At 30.0% G+C, this 16,757-nt stretch overlaps 1 protein-coding gene across 1 annotated transcript in view; it reads right to left on the bottom strand.

The window, feature by feature from the left end:
* LOC107446436 (peroxidase-like) overlaps window positions 1–16,757 on the bottom strand; it is a 129,619-nt gene that overhangs the window by 46,579 nt on the left and 66,283 nt on the right. Inside the window, exons 3-4 of the mRNA XM_016061083.4 lie at window positions 6,847–6,938; window positions 90–198 (exon numbers count right to left, since the gene is read on the bottom strand). Coding sequence (XP_015916569.3) covers window positions 90–198; window positions 6,847–6,938 — 201 coding nt within the window. The remainder of the gene's footprint in view (window positions 1–89; window positions 199–6,846; window positions 6,939–16,757) is intronic.

The following is a 16,757-nucleotide window of genomic DNA, read 5'->3' as shown; positions in this document are numbered from 1 at the left end:
TGCAAAACACCCAACATGAAAAAAAAAACTCATGAAAGGGAAATGCGTTTCAAAATATAAATGTAGTGATAAACAAATAAATAACATACCTATGTACCAATATTCTTGTCACTTCTAAAATAATCTCTGCTGGTACAGCTATATGTTCATATTCAGGATAAACAGAAGAAAGCTCATAAATTTCTTTTGGTACATCACCTATAATGAAAATACAGAAAAAAGTTCATTTAGTACAATTATAGAAACAAATATTAGTAACTATTAAGCTAGGGTTTTCTCAGATCCATGGTAGTGCCATAGGAGGAGACAATATACGACGATATGTCTGTGACTTCTATTCCGATACTATTCCTTTTATAACTAACATTTGCCATACCAAAGGAAAAATTTTCTAGGAAGAGTTCCTAGAGTTTTGGATTTAGAGTATCGTGTCCAAAGAGAAAAAACAATGAGGGTTCTTTTTGCAACCTGCGCAAAGTTTTTTAACAATTGTTCAAGAAAGCGTGTATTGGCTAAAGCGAATACCAAAAAACTAATTAGAATAGCTATAGTGAGCCTAATTCTACGGTTTATAAAGTTAATTGATTAGCAACAAGCTAATTTCTCACATTAAGGAAATTTCGGCCCTTTTTAAATAAAACAAAAGAAAAATTAACTATTTTACACAGAATAATTCATTCCTTAATCCAAAGGTGTTAAAAATCATTGCTTTTATATCTTTCGATAAACGAATTTTATAATTATATACAAAAAACTTTTCAAAGCCCTTAAAAGCAGTCATGACGAAATAGGCATAAGGTGAAATGAAATAAAGGAAACCCAAACTTTAGACATCTTTTCTGCCTTAATTACTGCATATTTTTCAGATTGCGGTATTATTTCGATGCTCAAAACTCCAAATTCATCTGAAATTCTTTTATTCAGAGATAGTACGTTTCTGTGCCTGATTGTGTAACTTAATCAATAGGTTAGCACTGATTAATTAGCATATTTGAGGTCTCCATTTTGATTCATTGATATTGACTATTTCGTGTGACATTAGTGTTTATTTTGTTATTAGTACAGCAAATTCCTCAGGTTCACCAAAACCTGATCGACACGAGATAAATACCGAAGAATTATATCAATGAATAAAATCCATTTTGGAGAATAGGAGAAACTCAAACCTTTTCCTTTCTTTACTAGTGCTTCACAATTAAAGGACATTCTCGAATAAGCTGCCGAGTTTTGTTTTGCTTGGCGCTATTTTCGTTGGCGGTGGCGTCATAATTAAAGTATAGGCGGATACATCTGTTCCAAAATATTCAGACAAAAAAAATTCGTTTCAATCTGTATTTTCGAAATTGAGCTACTAAAAAATTTATTCAATAAGCAACCAGTTAGTTTTACTTTATTTTATAACCGTCGTTGAACAGCTGACCCAATTCTTTTGCGTTTACGACTACTAATGCTCAACTCCGTAGCATTGTAATTTTGATACAATCCAAAAGACAAGGGAACTTCTGTACGATCCGGGTGCGGAATTCGTAAAGACTAGCTATAGCTGAGATTCGAACCCAGTTCACCTCATTGGAAGGCTATCCTCTCAGTCACCACGGCTCTCACCAGTTAATTGCAAAATCGTGTGCCAAACGTAAAACTTAGCAATATTTTGGATTACTGGCTGATGAAAAAGGAAAAATTGTTGATGAAAATTTCTGCTTATGTTGATTATGCAGTATGCAGAGTATGCTGCAAAGAACGCAAATAAGCATGCGCCCAATCTGGGAAAGCATATGAAGTTTCCCCATCAAATTCAGTTTACAGAATTTCGTTCAAAATGAGAAGCTTTGCTTAATTTTTATCAGTTCATAGATCAACACATTGCAGTCACTGCCGTCCAGATGGCCGAGTGGTTAGCGTGCCTGACTGCGAAGTAAAAATCCGCGGGTTCGAATCCCACTCTGGGCATGGATGCTTCTCTCTCGGTGTTGTCTTCTGCTGAGTGAATGTGTGAATGTGACCCACCCTATGAACGGTATTTGTGGCAGTGTGGCGTGGGTAATGTTGCTCGCCTCCGTGGCTTTGGTTCACAGGTGCCAACGGGGAAACGATAAATGAGCAACACTTCCGGCATCTTCTAAGGCTAAGAACGAAAGTTCAGTGCCTGCCGTTATTTAAAAAAAATAATAAAATAAAAACATTGTAGCTATTTTTCAAGAAAAATTGCCAATTCTTTTTCTTAAATCATAAAAAAATGGCAACGCAATAGACTTAGCTTGACCGAAATTTATTTATTTATTTTTAAGGATATTTTGTATATTTTAAGTTAAATAATATGCCATGGATTTCACATCACATATATTCCTTTTTTAATCGAAACGCTGTCCAGGTAAACGGGACATTAAAATTATCTACAAAATACAAAACCAATTACTTAAATCTTCCAATTTGAAAGGACTTGTTTACTCGATCCATATAATGCTAGTTATTTTATTTATACTGGCCAAATTATTCGACGCACTATGAGATTCTATGCAAAATCTTAATTATCAAGTGATACTTTACAGCTTTATTATTTCAACGCGACTGAAACCGGTTACACTAGTTTATGTTCGAGTATCAATTGATTAAACAAGACAACATATAATATAAATTCGAGGATTGAATGAATTAAACGATATGTTATATAAATATAGAATATTTATTATATCAGGTATCACATGTACATTATGATAACTAGACCAAATTATTAGAGCTGCTGTAGTGTTTTAATAATTGCATGTTTTGCACTAGTTTATAGGCAATACTTTTATATTTAAACATACATGTAATGGGTTTTTATTCGGGAGATTTTTTTATACACTTCCTATTTGTATTTATTTTTAACGTATTACATTACTATGTTAACCAATTGATACACGAACGTAAACAAGTGGAAACCGGTTTCAGCCGCGTAAAAACAATAAAGCTGTGTAGTATGACCTGATAATTAAGATTTTACATAGAATCTTATAGTGTGTCTAATAATTTGGCCAGGGATGGTACGTACATAAGAACCATGCATCTCTTAATTTATGTATTGTAAAATTCCTATAATTACTCTGTTATTGTTAAAATTGTGATTATTAAAAGGGTTTTAGAAGAAATGTCTTCATTTGGGCGAGAAAACATTGTTAAATATAAAAAATATGTAAATAATTTTTATTGAAAATATCGTGATGTATCGTATTTTCTGACTTTATATCACGACATGACCTCTCTTATTTCGACTGTTGTGACATGTTTCTTCAAACTACGAAGGTCGTTTAATAAGTCCTTAATATATGCTTAAACAATCCTTTCATATATTGTTATTGTTTTATTGTTTTCTTTTATATTTCAATATAATCTCTTTTGTCTGGAAATATTTTCCCTGGTATTGCAACTTTTTGAGGTACCGATTTTAAAAGGTCCTCAAAATAGGCATCTGTTTGGTCAATAACCTCGTCCCTTGACGTGAATTTTTATCTGAGGAGTCATTTCTTTTAAGTTTGGAAATAAAAATAAATCGCAGGAGGCTGGAGGCTAAACGCTAAATAGAAGAGAGTTTTTTTCCCGCCAAATGAGGACGTTTTTTCTTGATTTATTCTTTTAACCAGTGTAAAAAATTTCATATTATACTTCGCATTTATTGTTAGACCTTTTTGTGACTGATAGTTGTAAATGTTTTCAGGTACAACCTCAAAAAGCGTGGCCATCTTTTTAACGCCTTAGTTTAATACGGAACAAGATTATTTTTAAAAAACTAACTGATTCGAATGTAACTTTGCTTCTAAAGGGCAAGTTTAGTTGTTACCGGGCATGACAGAAATCAAGAGAATGTCGACTTTCACCGGTGAATATCAACAATGACATAATCGCTTTGGTGAATGTCCGAAATATTTGTTATATCCCATATGATAATAATTTATTCGTTAATTATATTTATCGGATATTTTAATATCTGCTGAGGATAGCTTAGGAGAAACATCAGTGTTCGGAGTACTAGTTAAATGTATACCGGGCAGTGGCACTGAACCTTTTAAAAAAATCAGTGTAGGGTATACCGGCTCTTAACTAGACCTAGTATATATTTCGGACATTTAAGAAAGCGACTTGTCAACATTCACCGGAGGAAGTCAACAACCACTCATTTCTGTGATTCACAGTAACATAGTCACGCCTTGTTTATGATGATGTATGGATGCAAAAATTTGTTGGGATTGCGCTGAAATAGACTCAATCACGCGATGGTGTTTATACTTCAACGAGAGCAAACGCAGCAGCCATCACTTCATGATTTTTTTCGCGCTTTATTTTTCGTGCAAAATTGAAAATACTTTCCGTTGTGATATACCTGAAACTTCAAATATTTCATGCACTTTGATTCATTTATAACCCATATCTTGGAATTAATTCATCAATTCAGAGAAAATCACTTCTTCTGGGCGTTCGAAAATAATGTTCTTCATTTGTTGATCTATAATGTGCAAAAACACCCTGTGTAACTTAACTTTTGATTTTGGTTCTTTTTTTCCTCAAAATTCGAGCTCAATGAGTCGAGTAACTTCTGAATGCTCAAATTTTAGAAATTCGATTATTTAAAATTTATTTTACAAAAACTATTCGACGTATTATGCTCAAATTTTGTATTTTGCCGCAGGAATTCACTTTTTTTAAAATGATGCAATAAATTGCTTACCTTACAGTTCAAAATATTTTCGACTATTATGAAATAAAACAATAAAAAATTAAAAATATTTACTGAGAGTAAGTTTTTTGAATAAAACTATTTTTGGATAAACGAATTTTATAATTGTGGGAAAAATTTTTGTCTGAAAACTTCACGAAATATGGCAGAATATGCATAAAGAAAAATTAACAATAAGAGATCCACGCTCCATCGAAGAAAATTATGTTTATTCAGAGAAAATAAATTTTGTGACCGATTTTGTAGCTTGAAATATCATCTACAGTGATTAATTTGCATATTTGAGGTCAAGGTCAGGCCCTCGAACCACTAAAACTGAGTCCTAGGTCTTGAAAATCCACTCATTAAATCAAAAGTTATTCAGGGTGTTCCTTTTTTGTTTTGTTTTTTCTCTGCACTGTACATCCATGCTTTAACTCATTTATCCAGTTTTCACTATTCACAAACACAGGAACAGATGTGTTATGAACTTCTCCGGCCTTGATTGCTTTCGTTGTTAAACCTTTTAATAAGAGGTGTTAAGTATCCAGGAGAAATTCTTTTTTTTTCTCCTTCTTCAAACTAAAGTTAGTTTCTTCAATCGATTATGACAATGATACACGTGGTGGATAAAGTTGAATTTTTGCAATAATCTATTAAGAAATAACAAAACCAAAATTTTTCGATACTATGATTTTCGATCTTTCTGATTGTTCTAATGACGTCGTGAATGATTCTCATATTAAATTGTAAAAATAAAGAAGAAAAAATACTTTTTATGAACAATAACAGAAACCGTGCAAATGAGAGAAACCGAGATGTTGATGTATCACACTTTAATCCAAAATTTCTACAGATAATTTTTATCAACTTAGTTTTATATTTTTTCGTTCGATAAACTACTTGTTCAAGTCACCTCAGTTTTCTCAGTTATATTTATTTAAAACACGTTATCATTTTAAACTTTTATTAATTAATTGAATTCCGTATATCATTACTATTTTGATTAACTGCAACTGAGAGAAGGTCACCCGGTGTGCCTTCTTGGCTTCGCTTTGAGCGCCTGTTTCCTCGGAAGTTTTAGCTCTCTACTATGTCTATAATTTCAACATATTTTTTGAGAGAGGGCCGGGATAGCCTGGTTGTTAGGGCACTGGCCCCACGTCCAAGAGTCCGTGGGTTCGATTCCTGCCGGCAGAAGACTAGTAAATGCTGACAGATGCACGTTAAATCTGTTGAGTCGCATAGTCCTCCATGTTCCCATAACAAATCAATATCTCTGGGGGTACTGATCCAGGAGTTTGCTTGTCTTCTGGATTAGTTTAAAATTACAAGGCTACGGAGTTGAACCCAAAATTGGGTCGGTTGTTCAACGAAGGATATTTTTCAAGAGATATAAAAGGACTGCAATCTTTTACCGAATTTGATGAGGACAAACAGTCAGGAAAACGGTCTCTTTGGCAGAGTCATTAATCGAAGCAGGCAATGTAGTGTTCCATCCATGAGTAACGCGACCAGAAGAACCTTTTTGTTCATTTTTTATCTGAAAGAATTCTCTAGTTTTAAGTTTTGATGTAATAGCTCAGCCCATATTGTACATGCAGGAAAGTCATCCAGAAACCTATCTGAATGAAGTAAAGAAAGAAAGACTCTTTTTATGTCCAATTTTGTTGTATTCCTAATTAAGGTTCGGAGACTTTGGGCCAAATTTTGTCTTTTCTTAAAAAACTAAATTGGGTGAGATTAAATTGCTTTTAAAAGTAATTCATAGTAAGTTTTTCTGAAGATTAATGTATTTTTTAAGATACAACGCAATGCTCATCAGGATGTCTTTTACAGTTTTTAATTTACGATCCTGCCTCAATAAAATATTTTATTGATTTCAGTTTAACCCATCAACATGTATATGTTTAGAACATTTAAGGTATTAAACTAAGTTTTAAATACAGTTAACAATATTACATTTAAATAATCCTGGTCGCAGCACCATTATGTTCTTTTTGAAAATAAAAGTAGCTCCCTAGTACTAATATTCTGTATAAGTATTAAATTAAGACCGAATAAAAAAAATAATTGAATCAAATAACAGCCTAACTACGTTGTGCCTTATTATACACTAAAATAGTCGTATAAATAAGAAATATAGAATGGATTACCTATTTTTCTTCTCGCTTCATATGTAGCTTGATTAATGTCATCGTATGTAATGCAAACTTCTCCATATTCATTGGTCGCAGCTACTTTCCATCTAAAATAGAATTATTTTCAAAAAAGAATTGCAAACAAAATTCAGCGGGTAAACCAGGAATTTATTTTAACATGTTTCGAAAACACATCATTCAATTGTTTAAGCAATAAAAAAGGGGATTTTTTTCGAAGTACTTAAATTGACAACACGCATTTTTAAGCATCTATGTCAGCTGAAGGTTGATATTCTTCAGTAAATATCAACATTCGCTTTGGTGAATGACTGAATATCAATGTCTTTCATTTGACATATTCAACAGTGTTTTTCCCCAATTCAATTCAGGTCTTTCATTTACAAGACATAAGTAAGAGAAATATTAAACCTATTTTCTAATGAGAATCTCTTTAAGATAATTTATCTTATTTAAAATAACCCTCTTTCCGAATAAAATTTCGACTAGAAATGAAACCGCTTTAGATTCAGCACAAGTGGCCCACGAGCACAATATGCACTGCTTGACAATCACTACAAAACAACTGATTTATACAAAATAGCGTTCCAGTCAGCAACGTGTTACGAAAATATTTTAAATCATTTTTAAAAGAAACTATTTTCGTTAAATTTATTCTTGGTGCTTCTCAAACTTTAGTATTCATATATATTGCTTTGGCAATATTGATACAATATTAGAAAGCACTCTTTTTTGCGGATATAATCATTTGAGCTGATGACGAAATCATATATTTTCCATTCATATATTTTCCATAAATCATATATAAATTTTTTTTAAATTTTTAATATGTTTTAAAAATATTTTTTCTTCACTTCTTTTGAAAAATCTTTATAACTTTTCCATATATATATATATATATATATATATATATATATATATATATATATATATATATATATATATATATATATATATATATATATATATATATATATATATATATATATATATATATATATATATATATATATATATATATATATATATATATATATATATATATATATACATATATATATATATATATTATATATACAGAGAGAGAGAGATAAAACTTCTAAAGGAGGATAATTTACTAGACTGTACTGCAATGAATAAATAAATATATAGCATTTAAAAAAAAGAACTCTTCTACGAAATTCAGAATTTTATAAATCATTCACTATGACACTTCATTTCTCTAAATTTTTTCTCTCTATTTCCAACAAATAAAACTCTTCGTAAAATATTAGCTACAAAATAAAAGCAATTTTTCTATGTTGATTTCATATATTTTTAAGCAGTCTGGAAGCAGAAATGTATCACAAAAAAAGAATTTTACTCTTGCAAATATCCTGTAAAGGAACTTGAAATCAATCTTAACACTCTTTTGAAGTTAATAATTTATTTATCGCCTTTCTTTTCAAACATCAGAATTCATAATTTATTGTGTCTACCAAAAAGAGATCGAACAAAAAGAAGGGAGACAATAGACTCTTATAAAAGCAATCATTGAAGAACCTTGACCTAGTCATTTGAGCGCTTTCTTTCAATGTTCCTCTCAAGAAAATGTATTATTATGTATTTTGGACATGCAAGCCTAGAATGAAATAAGACGCCTCTAATAAGCTTATTTTCTTACCTTCTAAGAACATACCATTTTTCCCTCATAAATCATCATTAATATACATAATATATCATAATACATCAAAAGAAAGGCGCCTCAATTTTCACAAAATAATTTCATCATGAAAAAAACAGTCCATCTCTTATTTATCTCGTAATATTAATTATCCCGTAATTATTAATCCCATAATCTTAATAATACGCATTAAGAAACATAAAATTTTGACTCAAGTATAAATTAGGAAAGATAAGTTTATTTTGCTTTAAAATAAAATCGGCAAAGTAGTAGATGTACCCTTCGATTTAAGGAACGTGAAAAATGCGTTCCAAATCAGGATATCAAACGCTGTAACATAGCTGAAATTCAAATCATAGTTGTTAGTTTGTTTTCTTTTGCTAATATTATTCAACATAATGCTTCATTTACCGACCTTGACTTCTGGGAATCATTCCATATTTTGAAAAAGTCTAACAGCTCGCTTAATTATGTTTCTAGTACCTCATTCCTTCACACTATTTTAAAATTTATTCAAGCACCCTGTTATTTCCACCTGACCTTATAACAGTTAATAAACAGGTATCATACCAGAGCTGGAAGTAAGTGACTTTCTATTGTTATTAATGATGCACCGTATGCACAAACTTGCGCATACGCGCTTTTAATGAAATAAGCAGCGTAAATACCAACATGTAAATTACTTTTTTTACTCTAACGTTTTTTTTATTTTCTCGATACTTTCTCCAGTCATTTTGTGATTCGACACTAATAAAAGCTCTTGTATATAGAACCGAAATTATAGTATGTCTATTTTTATGCCTTACTTTGTGCTTTAAACACGTCACTTTATTTATAAGTAGCACGACAGTATATTCCTATCCTCATTTGAAGAACACATAAATTTAACCTGTAGAAGATATTACTATGCTTTATTTTTATTATGAACGTATTCAATTTTATTTAAAATTCTAATCCTAAGATAGAACTAAACTTTAATGGAATAGACAAAGCATTTGTTCTAACTCTTAATGAACTAAAATGTCATTTTCCACGATTGATAACTCATCAATTGAGCTGAAATTTCATTAACAAGGAGATTTTAAAGACAAAAAATAATTCATAAAAGTTTTCGTCTGTTTCAAAGTAGATATAAAACTATATGTTTTTTTTTTTTTTTTTTAAGATGCAATCTTTACTTCTAATATTAGACCAATTTCTTTGTACCATTTGGGGATAAGCAGTGTTTGCTGCAGGGCTGGCAAATTTCACCGATATTTAGGAAAGTGTCAACATTAAATTAAGCAATAATTAATTTTAAATTAGTATACATACTATATATGGGTCATTCTCACGAAAACTGTCATTTTTCAGATCATAAAATCCCAAAAAAGTAAAGTGAATAAAAAGCTCTGAAACTTTTTATATTAATAGAAATATGTAATGGCATTATAAAGAAAGTATATATCCTATAAATTATACTTAATATTTAAATTAATTAATTTTTTAAATAATTAATTTATAATAATTCATAATTGATTTATTAAATAATTTAATTAATTTAATAAATTAATTTATTAATTTTTTAATTTATTTTTCAAGTTAATTAATAAGTAAATAATTTATTATCACTATTTAAAAAGTGAGGGAATGACGCTAATAGTGAGGGAATGATATTTTATTTTAATACATGTTTTGATCTAAGTTACCTAACTAAAGTTTGAAAATGATAACATACTAAGTATATCTAATATTTATTATAATTTAGTCTTATATATTTAATAGTTTTTACAGGTTTTGGAAATAAAATTGGCTGGCACGATTGAACAAAAAAAATTTGATAATATACTCATCTTGAATCATTCCCTCACTTCAGCGTCATTCCCTCACTTTATACACTAGTGAGGGAATGACGAATTCAATAAAATTTAAAAATAACAGTTAGGCCTAATTAATTTCTGAAGTCAATCACATACAATTATATTCATACAAGAAAGCAGCATATAATTATCCACTTTCTCGATGAAGTTGTATTTTATTTTACTCTAAAAAATGACATGAGGGAATGACGAATGTAAAAAATTTTACCTGGTTTGATTCATTCAAATTTATTCCACAGCAAAGCTTCTTTAAGTTGAAGATGGAAACATATTGCAATTTTGTTCTATGATGCCAGTTGTCAACTTCTGAAGTTTTTATTAAAATATTTTTATTCTAAGAAGATTGCAGGTGATTAGAACGTTGTTGTGAGGGAATGACGCGAAACACTGGGGACAAAGTTTAAAATAGTGCTGTGTTAATATTTTTATCAGAAATTAAATTTAAAATTGATTTTCTGAATTCTATATTTCAGTATACTGAAATAAGAAACACGAATTTGTAAAAAAAAAAATTTTATTTCAGAAACAATTTTTTTCTTTTTTTAATTCAGCAGTGGGGACAAGTGAGGGAATGACATATTGGTATATTTTAATTACCTAAAATAAATAAAAAATAAAAATTGATAATTTTATTTTTATTCTTTTGTTAGCTTGCATTCTGAAGGACACTTTCCCTGAATTTTTTTATTCGTAAGCCGTAAAACAAACATAAAATATACTGGGGACATGAAAATGACTGTTTTTGTGAGAATGACCCATATATATATATATATATATATATATATATATATATATATATATATATATATATATATATATATATATATATATATATATATATATATATATATATATATATATATATATATATATATATATATATAAGGCCGGGATAGCCTGGTTGGTAGGGCACTGGGCCCATGTCCAAGAGTTCGTGGGCTCGATCCTCGCCGGCTGAAGACATGGTGACTGATGCACATTAAATCTGTCGAGAAGCAAAGAAAGTCATCCATGTTCCCATAACAAATCAATACCTCTGGGGGTACTGATCAAGAAGTTTCCTTGTCTTCTAGATTGGTTGAAAATTACAAGGCTACGGAGTTGAACATTAGTAGCCGTAAACACACAATTGGGTCGGCTGTTCAACGACTGTTATAAAATTAGTATATATGAGTCGTGGGGGCTCAGGGGATAGAACGTTCGCTTTCCAATGAGGTGAACCGGGTTCGAATCCCACCAATGGCCGGTCGATACGAATCCGCATCCGGCTTGCACCGACCACAGTGCTGACTTGAAATATCCTCAGTGGTAGACGGATCGCGGGTAAGGGTCCCTTTGCCGTCGGGCTAACCTTGGGAGGTTCTCGTGATCTTCCTCTCCATGTAACGAAAATGTGGGTTAGTTCCATCAAAAAGTCTTCCACGAAGGCAAAATGTCTTCCAATACTTTATCCAGGAGTTCCCTTGTCTTCTGGATAGGGATCAAAATTTCAAAGCTAAGGAGTTAAACATTAGAAGTCGTAAACCCAAAAATTGGGTCGGCTGTTAAACGGCGGTTATAAAATAAAAAATAAAAATTAGTATATATTTTTACTTTTTTTAAGTATGATTCATTTAAAACATTTCAATTCTAAGATAAGATTTGAAAAATTAAATTGAAACAAAATCATTTTAAGGAGGGAGTGCATACATAAATATGTATTATAAGAGCATGGGTCCTGGAAGGTCTCATAATGGCCCCCGATATGAAGGGCTGCCAATGAGGATCAAATCTCAAAACTGTCACTAATAACCACAGAGACTTTAATCATGAAATTACTGCGCATTCAATTTATTTGCATTGTCTTTTCAAATAACTTCGCAACTTAGCTAAATAAATTTACTTTTGGAATTTATGAATCAAGCGATAATTTATTAATAATTCATTTATTAAAATTGACTTTTCAAAAATTTTTTGCGTTTTTTTTCAATAGTTTAAATAAGAAAAGATTCAAAAAGTTCGAATGTACATTTTTTGATAAGTTATTACTTAAACAATTTTCAAAATATTCTTAAGCAGTATTTTGTTTTCATAACTATACATTTTATTTTCATAAGTCATATTAATTACGTAACAAAATTATTTCTGTAATCTGTACGTTATTTTTTTTTGTATTTATATTTCTACGTAAACACACCTTCAGAACCAAAAATTCTTCAGACGTTGTGAAAGTTTTGTATACCCATATCATTTGTATCATTTTGTATACCCATATACCTCATTAAAAGGCTCTATGTTATATCATTGAAAAAGGACAGAAAATAAATTATAATCACTTGTGTCAAGTCTGTACTGTAGGGTAGGTGTATCGATTAAAACTGTTGCAGGAGAAATACAGTTTGACGAGAGACATGCGAGCGAATTGATGCGATTTTTAACGAGGTTAAATATGAAATTCAATAAATTGTCAAGGACATGACGAGAAATTGGTATGACCTGGATATAAAGAAACTGCCACAACATCTACAAAAAACATCGTCCGAATAGGCAATATTGTGGCAAGGACACAAATGTTCAATCTCTTTATCCGGACATATATAAAATAATTAAAAAATTCTCATTTCCCTAATGAAATATTCATTTATAGCAACAAATTTAGATTATTAAAATTATAACCCTGTTAAGATGAGAAAAATTAAAGAAAATAAGAAATGTATTTGGAATTCCTCATAAATTAAGTAAGTTGATCGGGTTACAAATGAAACTTTGATCATGTTTCTATGCGAGGCTCTGTATTCAATCTTCCAGGAATTTTTGACTTGGAATAATGTGAAATAAGATACACGATTTTGTCCAACTGAAAAATTCCTGGCTTGCAACCAGCAGCACTATTTAATAGAAAAAAGGTTTAGCAGATTTTAAATGTGATGTAAAACCTGTTTTAACGATTAAAAACAATAACTTGTACAGTCAGATGTTGAACTAACACAAAATAAATCTCCAAGCAAATTAGAAACTACAGAATTAAATAGACAGTAGGTCAAAAATCCTGGTTCCCGGTTTTATTCACCTGACCGGTGTTGTCCTACTCTCTCTTACATAATATGAATGAAAGCAAAGTGAATTATTAATGTTGTTTAAGTTGGTCAAATGCTTTCAATATAGTTTTTTATTTTATTATTCCTAATGTCGATTTTATTACTGATTATGAACAAAGTCATGGCGTGAAATAAAAATTTTGATGAAAAAACTCGGTTTATTCATTATGTCAATAAACCGAGTTTTTTCATCAAAATACACTTCAGTAATTCAAAACGAAATTGTTAGAATGAAATGGAGATTTTAACTAAATCTTGAGTCTGGATTTTTTTCATTAAAATAACTATACAAATGATTTTTTGATAACTTTATATTTTGCGAAAGTAGTAAAAACACACACAAATTGAAAAGTACTTTCTAAGATCCTCGTGCTATGCTATAAAAGTAAACAGAGTGGCAAATTGACGTACTACTTTTATTTGTCCTTTTTTTCTCCTTAAATTGTAATTGAAAGCATTCACTAATACCTTTTGAATACTTAATTTCAAAGTGAACGACTCAGTTAGTCAAATTTAAAATTGTTTGAAGTATGATATTATCATATTTCAAAATATCAATAATATAATTTATCAAGTAATATAATTTCATTATATTATCAAATAAAGATATAAGTAAGTTTTAAAAAGGGAGGATGATGCGACCTAATGGCGTACCTCAAAGCAACCTAAAATATCCAATAGAAGCATCATAAGAATATATAAAGTATAGTATTTAACTGAAGGTAGTATCAATATCAAGGAGAAATAGGTCCAAGAAAATTATAAAACGCAGTCAAAGGAAAAAGAAAAATAGGGATAGCAGATGATTGACAACTCTTCGAATTACGAAAGAGGTCAATTTAAAGATCTCTAAAAGAACAATTCCAAAAGAGCTTAGTTTTCTTGGACTTGAAAATTGATGAAGCACCATATATTAAATGAAGTAACAAATCATTGGCCAGTATGTTTAATTTTCCTTTAATTTTCACAAATCAAGAACTATGAATCAAAACTGAAAATCTGACTGCTCTGAAAAAGCACAAATCAAAAGCATGTCAAAGCATGTCTAAGAAACGCTTTAAAAATGTTCTGCAACATTAAATAATTTTACTCTCTATTAAATTTCTTTTAATTCTAAATGTATTCTATTTTTAAAGAGTCATTTCGTCAACTGAATTCTACCTTGTCCTAGATGGTTCGGGTTACCAGGTAATGAAGAGGGCGTCGTCCGAACAACGAACTCGTTTCATAAGATATAAATTTTTACAAAATGGCGACATTTTTTCCTTATTTCTTACTCTAATTTATTTTATTAATATTGAGGTTAGTATTTCTAGAGCTTTCAAACAATTTATAAGTGTGATTGCTTATTTAGTTAGAAAATAATGCATAACTAAGTTATAAATAATAAATCAAAACGATGGTTTTCAATGATTTGAAATATACACAAAAAGAGTAATACTTGTATAAAACAGCATATAAGAGGTGTATTCGGTAATATTTTACGTACCATCAACGTCAATGCACAGTGGAAAAAAACACTTTGAATAACTTTTTATCTAATCATCGGATTTTCCCGCACTTAAGACTCTTTTATGGTTCGATAGCCTTCCCCTAAATATGCTAATTAGTTAGCTCGGACGATAATTTTAAGGTACGAAATCAACTACAAAGAAACGTACTTTCTCTGAATAAACATATCTTTTTTCAATGGTTTCAGATTTCTGACCCTCAAAATATGGAGAGTAACCACTAAATATATGGAAGTAGGTTGTGAAAAAACACATTCAGGGGTTAAACTAAAAAAAGAAACTGGTATTTTACACTTGTTTCATGGAGTAGTAAAATATCACAATTTCGAAACAGTCAGTATTTAGGAGACTATCACAGAGCCAATTAATTTTAATGTCGAATTCATCAATTTTATAAGGTTGCACATGTTAATTTCCCTTCCCATGCTACACTTATATATACATAGGCATTATAATTTTAAAATGCTAAATAAATGTTGGGAAAATAACTGTCATTGACCCATTGAAAGAAACTTGTCGCCATCATTAGGTGAGTTTTCATGAATGGGACGATATCTACTTTATTTTTTAACTTTTATACAAGTCGGTAAAATGTTTGAAACTATTAAGAGCATGAAACTTAAATGGAAAATGTTGATTAAGAGACCAGCACTGATTGGAGAAAATAACATTTTGGATCTATAATTATCCTTCCAGAAGGAATAAATTATATTTTAATCTAATTTTAGATGTACAGGGAAAATAAATTTTGGTAAAATTAACGTACTCTACGGTAATAACAGTTCTGCTAAAAAAGAAAAAAAAAAACATAATTCTGGTTAATGAAACTGAAATATACTGTACTTAAACCTTTCATTTGGTGATTTTTCCGTTAAAATATATGGTAACTGTTTGCGGGAATTTCTGGTTCTAAAAATTATAGTTCTTACTACCAAATATTTAGTTAAAAACACGAAACTGAAAAGTAAATTCTACCGAATTCATGGTTTTTGTGGTATGCTATAAGGTATAATGATAAAATTACCGAATTTTACCACATTTAACAAATTTTATCACATATTATAAAACCATATTTTATTGTTAATTTTACCAAAATCATTACCAAAGCGCTTCAGGAAAAAATACAGAGCTTTCTGATGTTCCTACCAGAAACACGGTAAATTTATAGAACACATTCTCAATAATTAGATACCCTTACATCTCCCGAATTAAATAAGAGAATAGGACAAAAGGGAAAAAAGGAAAGTAAAATCCTGGCTAAGCTTAAATTTTACTTTGAGTTTCATTTTTGACTTTATAAAAGCAGATACAGATGTCCAGAAGGCAGCAATATTAATTGTTACGGAACCAACTTCAGAAGCCAGACATTTTGCAGCACAAATAGTTCTAATTGAGAGTTAAATCACATTTTTAATCGATGATTAACTCTCTGAAAAATTACAAAATTTGATTGTAGACTGACAGTTCTAATGTTGCTCATTTTTCCGTTACATCTTACGTTAATTTGTAATTGAAAAATAAAGTTTAAAAAATGCCAACATTAACTATTACGCCTGTTTATTATAATATACAAATCGCAAAATAAGAAACGGAGTATCTTAATAACTTTCCATTTAATGATCGGATTATCAAGTACTGAGTTATAATCTTAATATAATCTCAAGAGATTAAACTTGAATATGCTAATTGATTTTAACAGACCATATTTTAAAATACGAAATTACACCCAAACACGTATTTTCTGTGAATAAACATACCTTTTCTAAGACGAATTTGGTTTTTTTTTTTTTTTTTTTTT

The sequence above is a fragment of the Parasteatoda tepidariorum genome, chromosome 11 (genome assembly GCF_982258835.1).
Source record: "Parasteatoda tepidariorum strain Cologne lab strain chromosome 11, Ptep-v5.0, whole genome shotgun sequence".
Classification (NCBI taxonomy): Eukaryota; Metazoa; Arthropoda; class Arachnida; order Araneae; family Theridiidae; genus Parasteatoda; species Parasteatoda tepidariorum.
This window is presented reverse-complemented; position numbering and strand designations above follow the sequence as displayed.